At 38.3% G+C, this 16,060-nt stretch overlaps 1 protein-coding gene across 2 annotated transcripts in view; it reads left to right on the top strand.

The window, feature by feature from the left end:
* LOC142390515 (mitochondrial carrier homolog 1-like) overlaps positions 1-16,060 on the top strand; it is a 19,227-nt gene continuing 3,167 nt past the window's right edge. The window contains exons 1-11 of one of the 2 annotated variants that reach the window (XM_075475990.1): positions 1-239; positions 2,801-2,885; positions 2,961-3,067; positions 6,296-6,358; positions 6,686-6,743; positions 8,418-8,469; positions 10,492-10,551; positions 10,632-10,725; positions 13,654-13,701; positions 13,780-13,847; positions 15,317-15,392. In XM_075475990.1, the coding sequence (XP_075332105.1) occupies positions 87-239; positions 2,801-2,885; positions 2,961-3,067; positions 6,296-6,358; positions 6,686-6,743; positions 8,418-8,469; positions 10,492-10,551; positions 10,632-10,725; positions 13,654-13,701; positions 13,780-13,847; positions 15,317-15,392 (864 nt within the window). In that variant the 5' untranslated portion in view covers positions 1-86. Of the gene's footprint in view, positions 240-2,800; positions 2,886-2,960; positions 3,068-6,292; positions 6,359-6,685; positions 6,744-8,417; positions 8,470-10,491; positions 10,552-10,631; positions 10,726-13,653; positions 13,702-13,779; positions 13,848-15,316; positions 15,393-16,060 lie in introns of both variants that reach the window. The other variant, XM_075475989.1, reaches the window with a different exon arrangement.

Raw genomic sequence — 16,060 nt, forward strand, 5'->3', positions numbered from 1 at the left:
TGAAGGGTCAAACCGGAAGTTGTGCTCGTAGCCGTTGGGCTTGACGCTGAGTGATGAGCCGCTTCTCCTCTTCACGGTAATTGAAGATGGAGTCGCCTGAAAACCCGTCCGTTCAGGCGGTGAACATGGAGCAGGATGTTTCCTCGCCCCCCGTGGAGGTGGACACCGCCGTGGTGCTGCTGGGAGCGGGTGTTACAGCCGTCACGCACCCGCTGCTGTATGTGAAACTGCTAATACAGGTTAGCTGCCGGCTAACAGCTAGCTGCCGGCTAACAGCTAGCTAACATCACTGATGAACACATCTGCTGGGGATGTTTTTAAGGCTCTGCTTTTATCTGTTAAAAAACCAGAGCTGCTCTTCAGGAGAATCATTTTATTTTCTGAATTAAGAAGATAGCAAGGCACCTATATCCTAGACAAGGTCTCATATGAGAACCTGAATAGTTACACTGCTCAAATGTGGACTGAATTTTTTTCTACAGAGGGTATAAACCAGGGGTGTCAAACTCATTTTGGTCTAGGGGCCGTATACAGCTTAATCTGATCTCAAGGCGCCAGATCAGTAAACTCATTCCAAAATTACATAGAACTTACAATAAGCCCCTTTTCTTTGTATTAGTGCAAAAAAATTGTAAATAATAAAAATCTTTACATTAAATGAATTGTCATTTTACTAAATATATTATGAACAACCTCAGAGTTTTTAAGAAAAGTATGTGCAATTTCAACAACACTTTTACCCAGTTTAACATTTATTTAAGTGCATTATGCAGAAAAACTGATTACAGTGATTTCACAATGTGGCAAAACATTTAGTCACAGTTTTGTGGAACTTAAAAACACTGTCCTGCCTGTTAAAATACATCAAACATTAGAAATTAATTCATTTAAAATACATTTTCCACATCTGGGAAGCAATTCTGAACACATAAATTGATTCCACACACTTGAAGTGGCAGCTGTTTTAAACAGACATTTGATAAAGTAAATTTGTCCCCTTCCTTGTTAGTGCATAAAATGTATACATATAAAAAAAACCTCACTTAGATAACATATGTGGCATGCATAAGAAATAATATTTTACTCGATAAAACTCTTCTGTTGTAAATCTGTTACTGACGAGCACTGACTTTCACAGCAATTACTACAGCAAATATTCACTTCAACTATTTTCAATTGTTTTTATAGTGCAACGTTGAAAGCAGCATTCCATAGGACTTAGTCTTGCTCAGTATTTGCCCCTGAAACTTGGCATCTTTTAGCCTGCACAAGTGCATCAATATCAGGCATCATGTCTTGAGTAGCAGCCAGTTTCAGAATCTCATTCAAGCGCTTATGTGTGAGCTTTGAGCGCAGCTTCGTTTTATTAATGTTCATTACTGAGAAAACTTGCTCACAAAGATAGGTAGTCCCAAACATGGACAACATTTTTGCAGCCAGTGCTGTCAAAGATTGCTGTTTCCTCAGACCCACCAACATTTCATTGGCCTTCTGTTTTCTCAGTTCTCCGTGCAAGTTGTTATATTTTTCACTATGCTGAGTTTCATAGTGGCACCGAATATTATATTCCTTAAAGGAGAACTGCGGTATTTTCAAAATTAAGCCTCTTTTCTTAGTCGTCTGCAATGTTTTAGAACCCCCCTCACCGCTTTTTTGATGTTTACTGCTGTCTCCGGTATTTGCCTAATTTTGATTCTTCTCAACCTGCTTCAGAACGGCAAGTCATGGGCATGTCTAGAAAGGTCCGTAAAAGCACCATAAACGTCCGTTTTCAAAATCATCAACTCACCGGAGTGGTTACTGGTGTGCACTGGTAATCCATATCAAATTTCGTGGCGAAAAGTTGCTTCTGTCGTGTTTTATTTGGCAGCTCGTTCATGCTCGCACTATTTTCTTAGCGGTGGCGGAGTAATATCAACGAACATCCAGTACAAAATGTCAAATAAAACACGACAGAAGCAACTTTTCGCCACGAAATTTGATATGGATTACCAGTGCACACCAGTAACCGCTCCGGTGAGTTGATTATTTTGAAAACGGACGTTTATGGTGCTTTTACGGACCTTTCTGGACATGCATATGACTTGCCATTCTGAAGCAGGTTGAGAAGAATCAAAATTAGGCAAATACCGGAGACAGCAGTAAACATCAAAAAAGCGGTGAGGGGGGTTCTAAAACATTGCAGACGACTCAGAAAAGAGGCTTAATGTTGAAAATACTGGAGTTCTCCTTTAAGCACGGAAACTTGCTGCTTGCACACCAGGCACACGGGTTTCCCATTCACTTCCGTGAACATATAGGAAGAAGTCTATTTTTCTTGAAAAATCCGACACTCTGTATCCACTTTTCTCTTTTTTGACAAAGACATTTCGGTGATGAGGGTGTCAGGGCCAACATAAAATACGGGTAAAGCGATTGAACTGACTAAAACACAGCGCCCCTAGCGGACAATATAGGAACTGTAGATTTGAAAGAAAATTAAGTTTATTCTTATTTTTTTAATAATGCAGATTTATCCCCCGGGCCAGATAGAACCCCCTGGTGGGCCTAGGTTCTGTATGAAAAGCACAATAATTAGACTGGTCAAATGTGGACTGAATTATTTCTACAGAGGTTATAAACACTAAAAACTTTTTTTTTATTTGTGGAAAAATGCGGAAAAAGGCAATTTTGCTGCCTTTTTCACACGTAGATCACAGTAGACATCTGCAATGCTGTTGTAGTTTTTGACAGTTTAGTTTCATTATAAAGTAAAGAGGACGAAGCTGAGCAGTTTAATCTCCGTCCCTCTTGTTTCCAGGTGGGACACGAACCTCTCCCTCCCACCGTGGGCACCACTATGTTCGGCAGAAGAGTCTTATACCTGCCTGGCTTCTTCTCCTACGGTGAGTGAAGTGGCATCAGTGAACGTCTCGCACTCGCCGGGTCACAGCAGCTGACAGGAAGTGAATGTTTTTCAGCGCAACATATCGTGGAGGTGGATGGAAAGAGGGGACTTTTCCGTGGCCTCTCGTCTCGTCTCGTATCCAGCGCCATCTCCACCGTGGTCAGGGGCAAAGTTAAACAGGTAGGACTGAGACGAATGCCAGGGCTGTCACGGTTAAACGTATTTTAAATGATTTAAATGCTGTTCCTTGGACAGTTTGTGGTTTAACATCGTCTTGCTGAAATAAGCAAGAACAAGAAGACGTCGTCTGGATGGGAGCAGATGTCTCTCTGGCTGTGTTCGAAACCGCATACTACATACTACATACTACATACTTACATACTACATACTTCATACTGCATACTACATACTACATACTTACATACTACATACTACATACTACATACTTACATACTACATACTTCATACTGCATACTACATACTACGTACTGCATACTACATACTGCATACTACATACTTACATACTACATACTTCATACTGCATACTACATACTACATACTTACATACTACATACTGCCTACTACATACTACATACTTCATACTACATACTTCTATACTGCATACTACATACTTCATACTGCATACTTCTATACTGCATACTACATACTTCATACTGCATACTACATACTACATACTACATACTTCATACTATATACTATATACTATATACTACATACTACATACTGCATACTTCATACTATATACTACATACTGCATACTACATACTACATACTTCATACTACATACTTCTATACTGCATACTTCATACTGCATACTACATACTACATACTATATACTATATACTATATACTACATACTTCATACTACATACTACATACTTCATACTATATACTACATACTGCATACTACATACTACATACTTCCATACTGCATACTACATACTACATACTGCATACTACATACTTCATACTATATACTATATACTACATACTGCATACTACATACTTCATACTACATACTTCTATACTGCATACTACATGCTTCATACTGCATACTACATACTGCATACTATATACTATATACTATATACTACATACTTCATACTACATACTACATACTACATACTTCATACTATATACTATATACTACATACTGCATACTACATACTTCATACTACATACTTCTATACTGCATACTTCATACTATATACTGCATACTACATACTACATACTGCATACTTCATACTATATACTATATACTACATACTACATACTTCATACTACATACTTCTATACTGCATACTTCATACTGCATACTACATACTACATACTTCCATACTGCATACTACATACTACATACTTCATACTATATACTATATACTATATACTACATACGTCATACTACATACTACATACTGCATACTACATACTACATACTGCATACTGCATACTACATACTACATACTGCATACTATATACTATATACTATATACTATATACTATATACTACATACTTCATACTACATACTACATACTACATACTGCATACTACATACTACATACTGCATACTATATACTATATACTATATACTTCATACTATATACTATATACTATATACTACATACTTCCATACTGCATACTACATACTACATACTGCATACTACATACTACATACTGCATACTATATACTATATACTACATACTTCATACTACATACTACATACTACATACTTCATACTATATACTATATACTACATACTGCATACTACATACTTCATACTACATACTTCTATACTGCATACTACATGCTTCATACTGCATACTACATACTGCATACTATATACTATATACTATATACTATATACTACATACTTCATACTACATACTACATACTTCATACTATATACTATATACTACATACTGCATACTACATACTTCATACTACATACTTCTATACTGCATACTTCATACTATATACTGCATACTTCATACTATATACTGCATACTACATACTACATACTGCATACTTCATACTATATACTATATACTACATACTACATACTTCATACTACATACTTCTATACTGCATACTTCATACTGCATACTACATACTACATACTTCCATACTGCATACTACATACTACATACTTCATACTATATACTATATACTATATACTACATACTACATACTACATACTTCATACTACATACTTCTATACTGCATACTTCATACTGCATACTACATACTACATACTTCATACTATATACTATATACTATATACTACATACTACATACTTCATACTACATACTTCTATACTGCATACTTCATACTGCATACTACATACTACATACTTCCATACTGCATACTATATACTATATACTACATACTACTTACTTCATACTACATACTTCCATACTACATACTTCATACTACATACTTCTATACTACATACTTCATACTACATACTTCTATACTACATACTGCATACTACATACTTCCATACTGCATACTGATCGATCAGATAGTATGCAGAGCGTTTACCCACAATGCATTTCGCTCCTGCCTGAGCCGAAATCAACCGGCCTGAAGCTGATTTCTCTTAAGCTCTAAACTCTGTAAACTTTAGCAACATTTGAAACATTTTCAGGTGAGAAAGTAGTCGTTTAGATCCCCAACGTGTTGAAAACCTGACAAAATACCGGCTATTAACAATTTTGTTCCCACGAATTCGGCGCTACTAAAGCTAGCCGCAGTGAGCAACGCACTTCCTGTTATTTTCACAATAAAATACCCGTTGCCTTTTATCATAGGGAAAGCCATTACCATACAATTGGTGCTTTTGTTTTGAAAACAGGAAGTGAACCTACCCTCGTTGTAGCTAGCTTGAAACTGCCGTTTTGACAGGAAATGACGATCGGTGACGTCACGTTACGTTGCATCTTGGGTAGTTTGAGTATGAGTAGTAACTCATGATGCATACCCAACATTTCAGAGAATCTAGTATGCATCCGGAAACTTCTTGCTTACTCAAACTCGCTTACTAACTCAAAAAGTTAGTATGAGTAGTAGGAGAAGTAGGAGTAGTATGCGGTTTCGAACACAGCCATACTTTTCCAGCCTTTTGTTGCTCCGGTTCCAAACTTTTTTGAGATGTGCTGCTGCCGTCAGATTCAAGATGAGCTCAGAATTTTAATGAAAAACAAAAAAAAGTCTCACTTTCAGCATCTGAGATGTTTCCTTTGATCTAGTGTGAATAAAATGTTGTTTTTGTGAGATTTGCAAACCATTACAGAGAAGAGAAAAAGCAGGAATGCTGTAAAAAGCTGTGACGATCTGTTAAAGTGTTTTTAACCATTTATCTGCAGTTTTTTTTTCATTCAGCAGGCGCAGCTTCGATCAAAGAAAGATGAACAGCAGACGACTTCACTCAGGAAAGTGTTCAGAGAGGTGAGAAGAAGAAGCAAAATCTGCCCCAGACTTCTTTCATTTAGCTCTGAACTGACATAAAAACATCTGGTTATACTAGAAGTTGGAAACAAATGTCTGAATGTGAGAATTAGACGCCCCTCTTGATATTTTTTTTTTTTTTTTTGACCATTTAAGATGAAGATGTTTTGCTGATCTGTTCAGGGTAATTTCCGGTGCACTTGTGCTGATGTGTGGCGCGTTGTTTTGGTTTATGTTCTGCCCTACATCAGACTCAGAGGTCATTTATCGTGTGGCTTTGTTTTCAAACTGCAATAACAGGCTGTTTCTTCAAACTTTTCCTCTCAGACCTCACATGAGATGATCATCCAGTGCCTGTCCAGAGTGGCCACACATCCTTTTCATGGTATGTCCTCACTTTTGAGCTTCTTCTGTAGCTTCTTACAAACCCAGCGCTGCTTACGGGCCATTATCTGATGTTACGTTACTATTAGGGCTGGGCAACGATTAAAATGTTTAATCTAATTAATCACATGATTTCCCTGATTAATCACGATTAATCGCATTTGTACGCAAAATCCAAAAATGAATCCAAAAGTAGCGTATAGCTGTTAGCATTTAGTTTTATTTTAAATGTGCTGCCATATGAATGAAAGTGCCATAACATTTGTTGTGCAAACACACTTTTAACATCAGCATCTTTCTGTAGTTTTTATGTAGAAGCCTCGCTCCACTGTCTGTTTCCTTGAATGACTTGCTGCTATCAGTTGTGTGTTTTGCCTTTAAGTGATATTTTAGACTGGAACTACTACGCTGAGAAGACAATTCAACTTGGCAGTGTTTACAGATGACTTTGGTTCTGTCGACTCCGCCGTCTGGAAGAACTTTAACATGAAAATGGCCGAGTAAAAGTTCCGTACCCTTCTCCATGTTTGGTGGATCCGCCGATTACTTTCTTTTCCGGTTCCACAGCAGACAGCAGCAGAGTTTTACAAAATAAAAGCCTGAGAGCAGCAGACTTTTACAAAATAAAAGCCTGTGAGCAACAGACTTTTACAAAATAAAAGCCTGTGAGCAACAGACTTTTACAAAATAAAAGCCTGTGAGCAACAGACTTTTACAAAATAAAAGCCTGTGAGCAACAGACTTTTACAATTATACAAAAAATAAATAAAACCTGCGTTAATGCTTGATAAAATATTTATCGGCGTTAAATAACCAACGAGTTAACGCGATAATAACGAGTTAACTCGCCCAGCCCTAGTTACTATGCAAAGCGTCCGACTTATTACTTCACACAATTCTACACTAGATGAATAAAATTGAATTGTATTGATTATCATAAAAGTATCAGAGTCCAGCTCAGCTGGGGATGGTTGAAAGTGTCATAAAATTTTGAATAATTTGGATTTTAATGGCTTGAACTGGACTTTATCTTTGACGTTCGTGGTGCTTTATAAATAAAACTGAATTAAATTTAAATGTAATTCAATTGAACGTGCAGCCGTATGTCAGGATAAGAGTCGTGTAGTTAGCCTTTAAGTTTATTTCTAGTCATTTTAGTCAGTTGTGTCTGCATGCAAACGTCTTTGTAGAAGGGGTTTTTAAATCTGAGCGTCTTGGTCTGACCACACTTTATGGCACCAAGGGCTGAAAAACCACCAAAATCCAACACCAAGTGTCCCAGAGGGACAGTTTGTTTTTAAAGCAGCTGGAAGGAATCGGCAGACCGTTCAGACTGGTCCAATCAGCCGAGACACGTGTTTGTTTACACAAAAAGACGATTAAACTCTGTAACGAGGCGCCTCAGCGCCGCAACAACAGATGCATCGCTGCCAAAAACCTGGTGGCAAACTCCATGCTTCGCATAATCGCAGCATTGTTTTCAATACATGTCTTATTCTGTAAAACTTCAAGTCGATGTAAGAAAAGCTTTATGAACATTGGTGGTGATAATCTTTCTTTTCTATATTAAGTGACCCTTTGTTGGCCGTGTTAAAGCTAATAATACAGAAGATCTGCAGGGTTACGACATCATGTGATTGCTCTTCTGATCAGCTGTTCTTTTCTTCTTCTGCAGTCATGTCAGTGCGATGTATGGCACAGTTTGTTGGCAAAGAAGTCAAATACGGGTAAGAGTTTATAGATGCTGGAGACGCTGCACAATTGTCCCTTTTACAGTGTTTTTCAAATCTTAGTTTTATTTATAAAGTCGTAAACTCAAAGTTCCTGTTTGCCTTAGAATACTTATGGGTTTCCTGCACTAACATGAGCATTAAGAGAACGTTTCACCGGTTAAAACATTGGTTTAGTCGCTTTATTGCCGTGTAGGAAATGTTTCTGGTCCTGCAGCCTTTGGGCACAAGGTGTGTAAACACCAGCCAGTAACCGCTCAGTAAATGAAACAACAGCAGCCTCAGAGGACATCAGAGCCCAGTGGATAAACTCTATCTGAGGCTAATGTTCCAGCAGAGTTAGCTAAAGACTTTTCATCCCACTGTTTTAACAACTCGGTCCAGTTCAACGCTGGACTGAAGAAGCTGAGAGGGATCAGTTCCAACTCTCAGAGCCTGAACTTCAGAGCAGGGAAATGGAAGCATCTGAGAAATAACTCCTCCTGGTTTATTTACTGATTTATTTTCTCCTTTAGCAGCAGCTAACGCTAACAGCTTAGCTAATGAAGATGACGTACACCAACTTCTAAGGAGTTATTGAATTTTTACAGCATCAAAATCAGATTTCGAATTTTAAAAACCATACAATTTCGAGCACCAATTTATTTTTTTATTTATTTTTTTGCCTCTGATTTTTTTTCAATGCTAAAATAATTTCAGTGTAAAAAAAATCAATGCGAATTTTGAAAAACTGAATATTTTGAGATTTTTTTGTTTGTTTGTTTTACACTGAATTTATTTTAACATTGAAACAAAATCAGAGTCAAAAAAAAAGAAATCGGTGCTCGAAATTTGATGGTTTTTAAAATTCAAAGTCTGATTTTGATGCTGTAAAAATTCAATATTAGAAATTCATATTCAAACTGATGGCACAGAAAAACTTCCATAGTTATTGCTGTTCCTTTCTGAAAAATTAACATCATTGTTCCCACATTGCTTTCTTAGCTGAACGGTTCCGTTCTGTAACTCAACCTGCAGCTGTGTGGATAAGGTGTGTTTCCAACACAACACCGGTCCTCTCCTCACTCTCGGTGTGCTAACGCTACGTTATCGGCATGTTTCTGATAAAGATGTAGGTGTTTAATGAGGTTAATATATCCAAAATGTTTAAACGCAGTAATTAACGGTGCACATGCATTACTACGAGCTGTGTGCATCTCCGGCTTGGTCCGTTACTAGCAATGCTAGCATGGTTTGCTAGCATCTGCTGCTAGCTTACAGCTGCAGCGGATGCTAGCAAACATCTGCCGTAACTAAGCTGTGAAGACTGGGCTGAGACAGGAGCCACTGTGCTTTTTTTTAACCAAAACTTCTCAAAAAGACCTCAGAAGGTTGTGTGAAATGGTTCAAAAGGGCAGAATAATGTAATTTTATGAAATATTCCTGATTCAGAAGCAAACAGGAAAAGATTGATTGGGATATAAAATGTTATCAAGATCACCTTACCACAGATTTATTGTCACAAAAGTAGTTTGATTTAAAATTTTAAAGCTTGCACTGGAAAAAATGCCCCTCCAAAAATAAGTTAAAAAACAACAAATAAAAGACGTTTTTGCTTGAAATAAGCAAAAATCTGCCAATGGAACTAGAGAAAATGGGCTCGTCAAGATTTCTTGAAATAAGATGTGATATTTAGGACTTTTGAGTTAAAAGTGATCTTGAAATTAGCTTAAAAACCTCTTCAAATGAAAAAAAACGCTTGTTTCATGTGAAATATGACTCAAAACAAGATGTTTTCAAGTCGTTTTCACTTAACAAGATATTCCAGATGTATTAAAACCAGTCCCTATATCTGGCTGAAATGGTACTTGTTAGGCAGTTGTGTCTGATATTAAGTGTAATGAGATACTCAATGAGACAAATATACTTGGTAAGATTTAGATTTTTTCCAGTGTGTAAGCTGGTGTTAACCCCCCTCCGGCTGTTCTGGTGTCTTCTGGGTTTGACTTTGCATGTTAACAGAGTTTGTCACCTTTTCAGGGGGATGTTCAGTTGTCTGGTCAAGATTTTTAAGGAGGAAGGAGTGGCCGGATTCTATGTGTAAGTCCGACTCCATCAGACTGCACAGGTACCTCCACCCGTGACCCCCACCCGTCTGACCAGTGTTGGTGTGTTTGCAGTGGTCTGGTTCCACATGTTCTGGGAGAGGTCCTCTTCCTGTGGTGTTGTAACCTACTGGCTCACTTCATTAACACCTACGCAGTAGACGAAAGTGTAAGTCCAACACCTTTTTGTGACGGATACTGAGTGATTAAAAAGGTCGAGTGCTCCTCACTGCTTTCATTCATTAATTGTGAGAATGCTGGTACAGCACGAAGTCATCTCCCTCTTTCCAACCTAACTACTTCTGCATGCTTTCAGCTAGAGACACCATTCAAACTTTAAATGGGTCACGAGACATTCAGCCATTACCAAATTGTTTCATCTTTTTCAAATCTTAAGCCAATTTTGAAATATGACGGTTTCAAAAACATGAACATTTTTGCTCCTTCTTGATTTTTATGAATGAGCAGCCAGCTGAGTGCTTTTTCATTTTTTCAAACAAATTTCTCTAACTTTCATACAGTTTATCGTACAGAAACAAATCATACCTTAAAATGTAGGAAAAAGTGTCCTCTTTCAGCCAATGTAACTACTAAAGAACTCACATTTACAGAATTTCAGCTATAAGCCTTTAAGCTAGAACAATCTCTCAAATTCTGACGAATTCTCTCACTAACTCCAATGTTAAGTTTGGTATGACACAACAGACGGCTTCAAGTGTGTTCAACTCGCTGCCATTTAAAAATCTTTCACTCAATTGAAATAAAAACTACATTGCCACGTTCCTCTAAGCCTTCTGCTTCTGACGGCCTTCAGATTATTTTCCTCGCTCTTAAACTCTTCTCACAGGAGGTCATAGTATAGAGTATTGTGCTTTAGCCATTTCTGCTCTTTCTTGATTTTTATGAATGAACAGCCAGCTGAGTGCGTGCTGATAAGTTTCAACTTTTTAATTTTTTCATACAAATTCCTCTAACTTTCAGACAGTTTAACTTACAGAAACAAATTATACCTTAAAATGTAGGAAAAATTGTCCTCTTTCAGACAATGTAACTACTAAAGAGCTCACATTTACAGAATTTCAGCTATGAGCCTTGAAGCGAGAGCGACCTTTCAAATTCTCTCACTAACTCCAATGTGTAAAGTTTGGTATGCAGCCATTTTAACTTTTACTCACTTGACTTGTGCTAAATCTTCACTATTTTCAGCTATGTCAGGATAAGAGTCGAGTAGTGTGCCTTTAAGTTTATCTCTAGTCCTTTGAGTCACTTTGAGCAGTGTTCAGGCCACCAAACTGAACCGATAATGTCCATATCCGCAGGATTTTTCTTCATTTAGTCAAAGTCAAAGTCAACTTTATTGTCGAATCTGTATACGTACAGGACATACACAGGATTGAAATTACGTTTCTCTCAAACTTAATAGTGCAGCGGTAACATTTAACTTAACACTTTAATACACAGCAGAAATAAACTAAACTATAGCAACCGGTAAACAGAGTGACAGCACAATGTGGATATATATATATATATATATATATATATATATATATATATATATATATACAAAGTCTCTGATATTGACATCAGAAGTAAAGTGGCATGTGCAGAAGTAAGTAAAATAAATATGTTTATGTGCAAATACATATGTGCAAAGTAAATGTAAAGGTCCTTGATGTATTCTTTAGGTCATCTTTATCAAGTTAAGTGTGTTGATATTTAATCAGCTGAATGATGCAAAGGAAAGATTGAGAAAAAAGCTATTTATTATCCAACAAAAATGATTAAATGCAAATTTTTTTAAATTATGGAATAGTGAGAAGGGATTTGAGCATTTCTGCCTAAAGTATGCATTACACTTTGGGGAAAAATAGTGAAATGATAAACGTCTTCGTAGAAAACTCTGCAATCGGACTTCTGTGTTGGTTCCCAAACGGCCTTTGGGATGATTTCTCACGTCCTCAGCAGCAGGCGGACGTCTCTCGCTGTGTTCAGCAGCATCTTAGATTTAGTCTTAGTCTTTTGGACTAAAATACTTATTAGTTTTAGTCACATTTTAGTCACTTCTATATGTGACAGTTTTAGTCGACGAAAACTCAAAAGGGTTTTAGTCTAGTTTTAGTCAAAAAAAAAAGAAAAAATAAGTATAGTCTACCGTGTTAATAAAATAGTATGGTCTTAACTATCAAACAAGCAGAACAAAAATACATAGCTTATTAACTGACCCTGTACTAAAGCTTTCTGATTTTTCATTCTGTACTGTGCGTGTGTCCCAACTTTACTGTAAGCGCACTAAACGCACAGGTCCTGGTTAGGGCTGCACAACGTCGCTTGTGGCTTTTAGGCTAAAGCTAGCAGACTCTACGCATAACAGTAACTCGACCTGTTTAACATATCAAGTTACGTGCTGACAGAACGTACACACAAAGAGATAACCACACCGTCACTGAATGTAAACATGGCTAAACATGCTGCTAAAGTAACACACACATAATGAATTGACGTTAGCGTAAGAAAAGCTAACTTTAGCCTGAAGTTAGCAGCCCATTTGCGCCAGGAGTATGTGGAAAACGTACTAATGTATTAGCCTACTATGAAATTTATTGATTATGTTAACAGCATTTGTAACTTACCTTCGAAAAAATATCCCTGTGGCGAGCCTTACGGTGCCGCAGCAGATACTTTTTAGGTTTAATTGACACACACAATAAGCAGAAATGTCATGCATTTTAAACGTCTGACAGATCACCCACTAACATTTTCATCCATTCTCGTCTCGTCAACGAAAACTCACACACGTCTCGTCATGTTTTCGTCATCAGAGAGCTATGTTTATCTCGTCACCGTCTCGTTATCGTCATGAAAAAAAGTGGCGTCAACGAAATGATTTCGTCATCGTTGACGAAAACAACACTGGTGTTCAGTCACTCTCGCTGCAGGTTTCGCTCCAGTCTCCACACGTTATTGAGGCTTATGTAGCAGAAAACAAACCGTTTCAACAGCAACCCTCTGACTGCTGCAGCTTCGGCTCCCTGGAGGTGGAAGCCTCCTCGGCTGCTTCAGATCTGGTGTCTGACTTCACCCTCTGTGTTTGTTTCAGTTCGGTCAGGCCTCAGCAGTGAGAAGCTACACTAAGTTTGTGATGGGCGTAAGTTCTTCTTCTTCTTCTTCTTCTTCTTCCTCCTCCTTGCATCACCAGGCATTAATTCAGAGTGTGTTCTTGCAGATCGCAGTGAGTGTTCTCACATACCCGTTCATGCTGGTCGCAGACGTGATGGCAGTCAACAACTGTGGGTGAGTTTTTCAGCCAAATGCGATCACGTTTGCTCACTTTGTCGCCGTTTAGCTCCGTCTGGCTGCATGTTTCACCTCTACATTTATGCTTAAAGCTTTTAGGCTAACTTTCCTCAGCAGAATTAAAGGTTTCCTCTCCCAAAAAGACCAGGAGAAACTCATCCATGCATTCATCTCCAGTAGACTGTAACTGGACTTTACCAAAATTTTGCCGGAGTTATTTTGTTACAAATTGGCAGATATGAATCTGAGCGAGTGGCCATGACTTTTGGAGTCCCCCAGGGGTCGATTCTTGGACCTCTTCTGTTTAGCTTGTATATGCTCCCTTTGGGTCAGATATTGCAGAACTTTAACATCAATTATCACAGTTTATGCAGACGATACACAACTTTATGTGTCTCTGTCACCGGACGACTGCAGCCTGGCAGACGTACTGTGTCAGTGTCTGGAGGAAGTAAACACCTGGATGAGAGAGAATTTTCTACAATTAAATGAAGACCAAACTGAGATCATTCTGTTTGGTAGCAAAGAGAAGAGGGTCAGCGTTGGTAAATATCTTGAGACTCGGGCCCTTACAATCACTGACCAAGTTGGTAACCTCGGAGTGTTGATAGACTCAGATCTGACTTTCAGCAGCCACATCAAAGCTGTCACCAAGGCAGCTTTTTATCACCTCAGAAACATCAACAGAATTAAAGGTTTCCTCTCCCAAACAGACCAGGAGAAACTCATCCATGCATTCATCTCCAGCAGACTCCATCACTGTAACGCTCTTTTAACTGGACTTCCCAAAAAGAGCATTAAACATCTGCAGCTCATCCAGAACGCTGCTGCTGGAGTTTTAACCCGGACTAAGAGATCTGAACACATCACAGCAGCTTTAAAATCTTTACTCTGGCTTCCAGTCAGTCACAGAATAGATTTTAAAAGCCTGCTGATGGTTTACATCTGTGATCTGTTCAGAGAATATAAACTCAGCAGAGCTCTTAGATCCAAGGACTCAGGTCAGCTGGTCCAGTCCAGAGTCCAGACTAAACATGGAGAAGCAGCATTTAGCTGTTATGCTGCAAACAAGTGGAACAAACTGCCAGTGGAGATTAAACTTTCACCAAATGGAGACATTTTTAAATCCAGGTTAAAAACATTTCTGTTCTCATGTGTCTATGCAGGAAATCTGCACGAGATCTTTGAACTTATCTGGACTGTTGCTTGTTTTTAATCATTTAAATTATTTTGTTTCTCTTTATATTCTTTTATGTATTTTTAATGCTTCTTACACTCCCTGCTGTAATGCTTTTATTTTATGTGAAGCACTTTGAATTGTTTTGTACATGAAATGTGCTACAAATAAATTTGATTTGATTTGATAACTTACATGCATGTATTTACAATCGGCTCGTGTTCTGTTTCTAAGATCTGAGCCACAGCCCTGATGCTTGACTCTGATTGGCTGTGCTTTGTGTCGTCAGTCTGGCTGCAGGTCTTCCTCCTCGATATCCCATCTTTAAATCCTGGTTTCACTGCTGGAATCATTTGAGCAACAAGGTACGCCGCCTGTCATGTCAGGACGTTCCCTTTGACAAGTCAGAGGCTGTGTTCGAAACCGCATACTACATACTTCCATACTACAAACTTCCATACTACATACTCATCGATCAGACAGTATGCAGAGCGTTTACCCACAATGCATCTCGCTCCTGCCCGAGCCGAAATCAGCCGGCCTGAAGCTGATTTCCATTCAAGCTGCCGTTGGCAACTTTTTTTTAGTCATATTAGCTTGAACTGTCATGGGATTCTGGAAGTAGAATATTAAATAGGCTGTTTAGGAAAAATCCCAAATTCTGTAGCTCCCTCTGAAGCCTGTAATCATGCTTGCAAAAATCGAGCGCTCCCGGCTGTTTTTAACCAATCACGTTAGGTTTATTATTGATCTATTATCTGAGCAGAACAGTCACCAACCACGTCTTCCATGCTGAGCGTGAGTCTGCCCCCAGCTTGTGTGCGCGCACACTGGTGTGAACTCACGTGCACAACCTCGTCCACAGAGGGGGAGGGACCTGAAAGTTGTATCAGTTCGAATTTTCCGACTTTAGACTCGGAATTTTGAAAACCTTCCGACGGTACCTTTAAGCTCTAAACTCTGTAAACTTTAGCAACATTTGAAACATTTTCAGGCGAGAAAGTAGTCGTTTAGATCCCCAACGTGTTAAAAA

Source organism: Odontesthes bonariensis, chromosome 10 (assembly GCF_027942865.1).
Source record: "Odontesthes bonariensis isolate fOdoBon6 chromosome 10, fOdoBon6.hap1, whole genome shotgun sequence".
Classification (NCBI taxonomy): Eukaryota; Metazoa; Chordata; class Actinopteri; order Atheriniformes; family Atherinopsidae; genus Odontesthes; species Odontesthes bonariensis.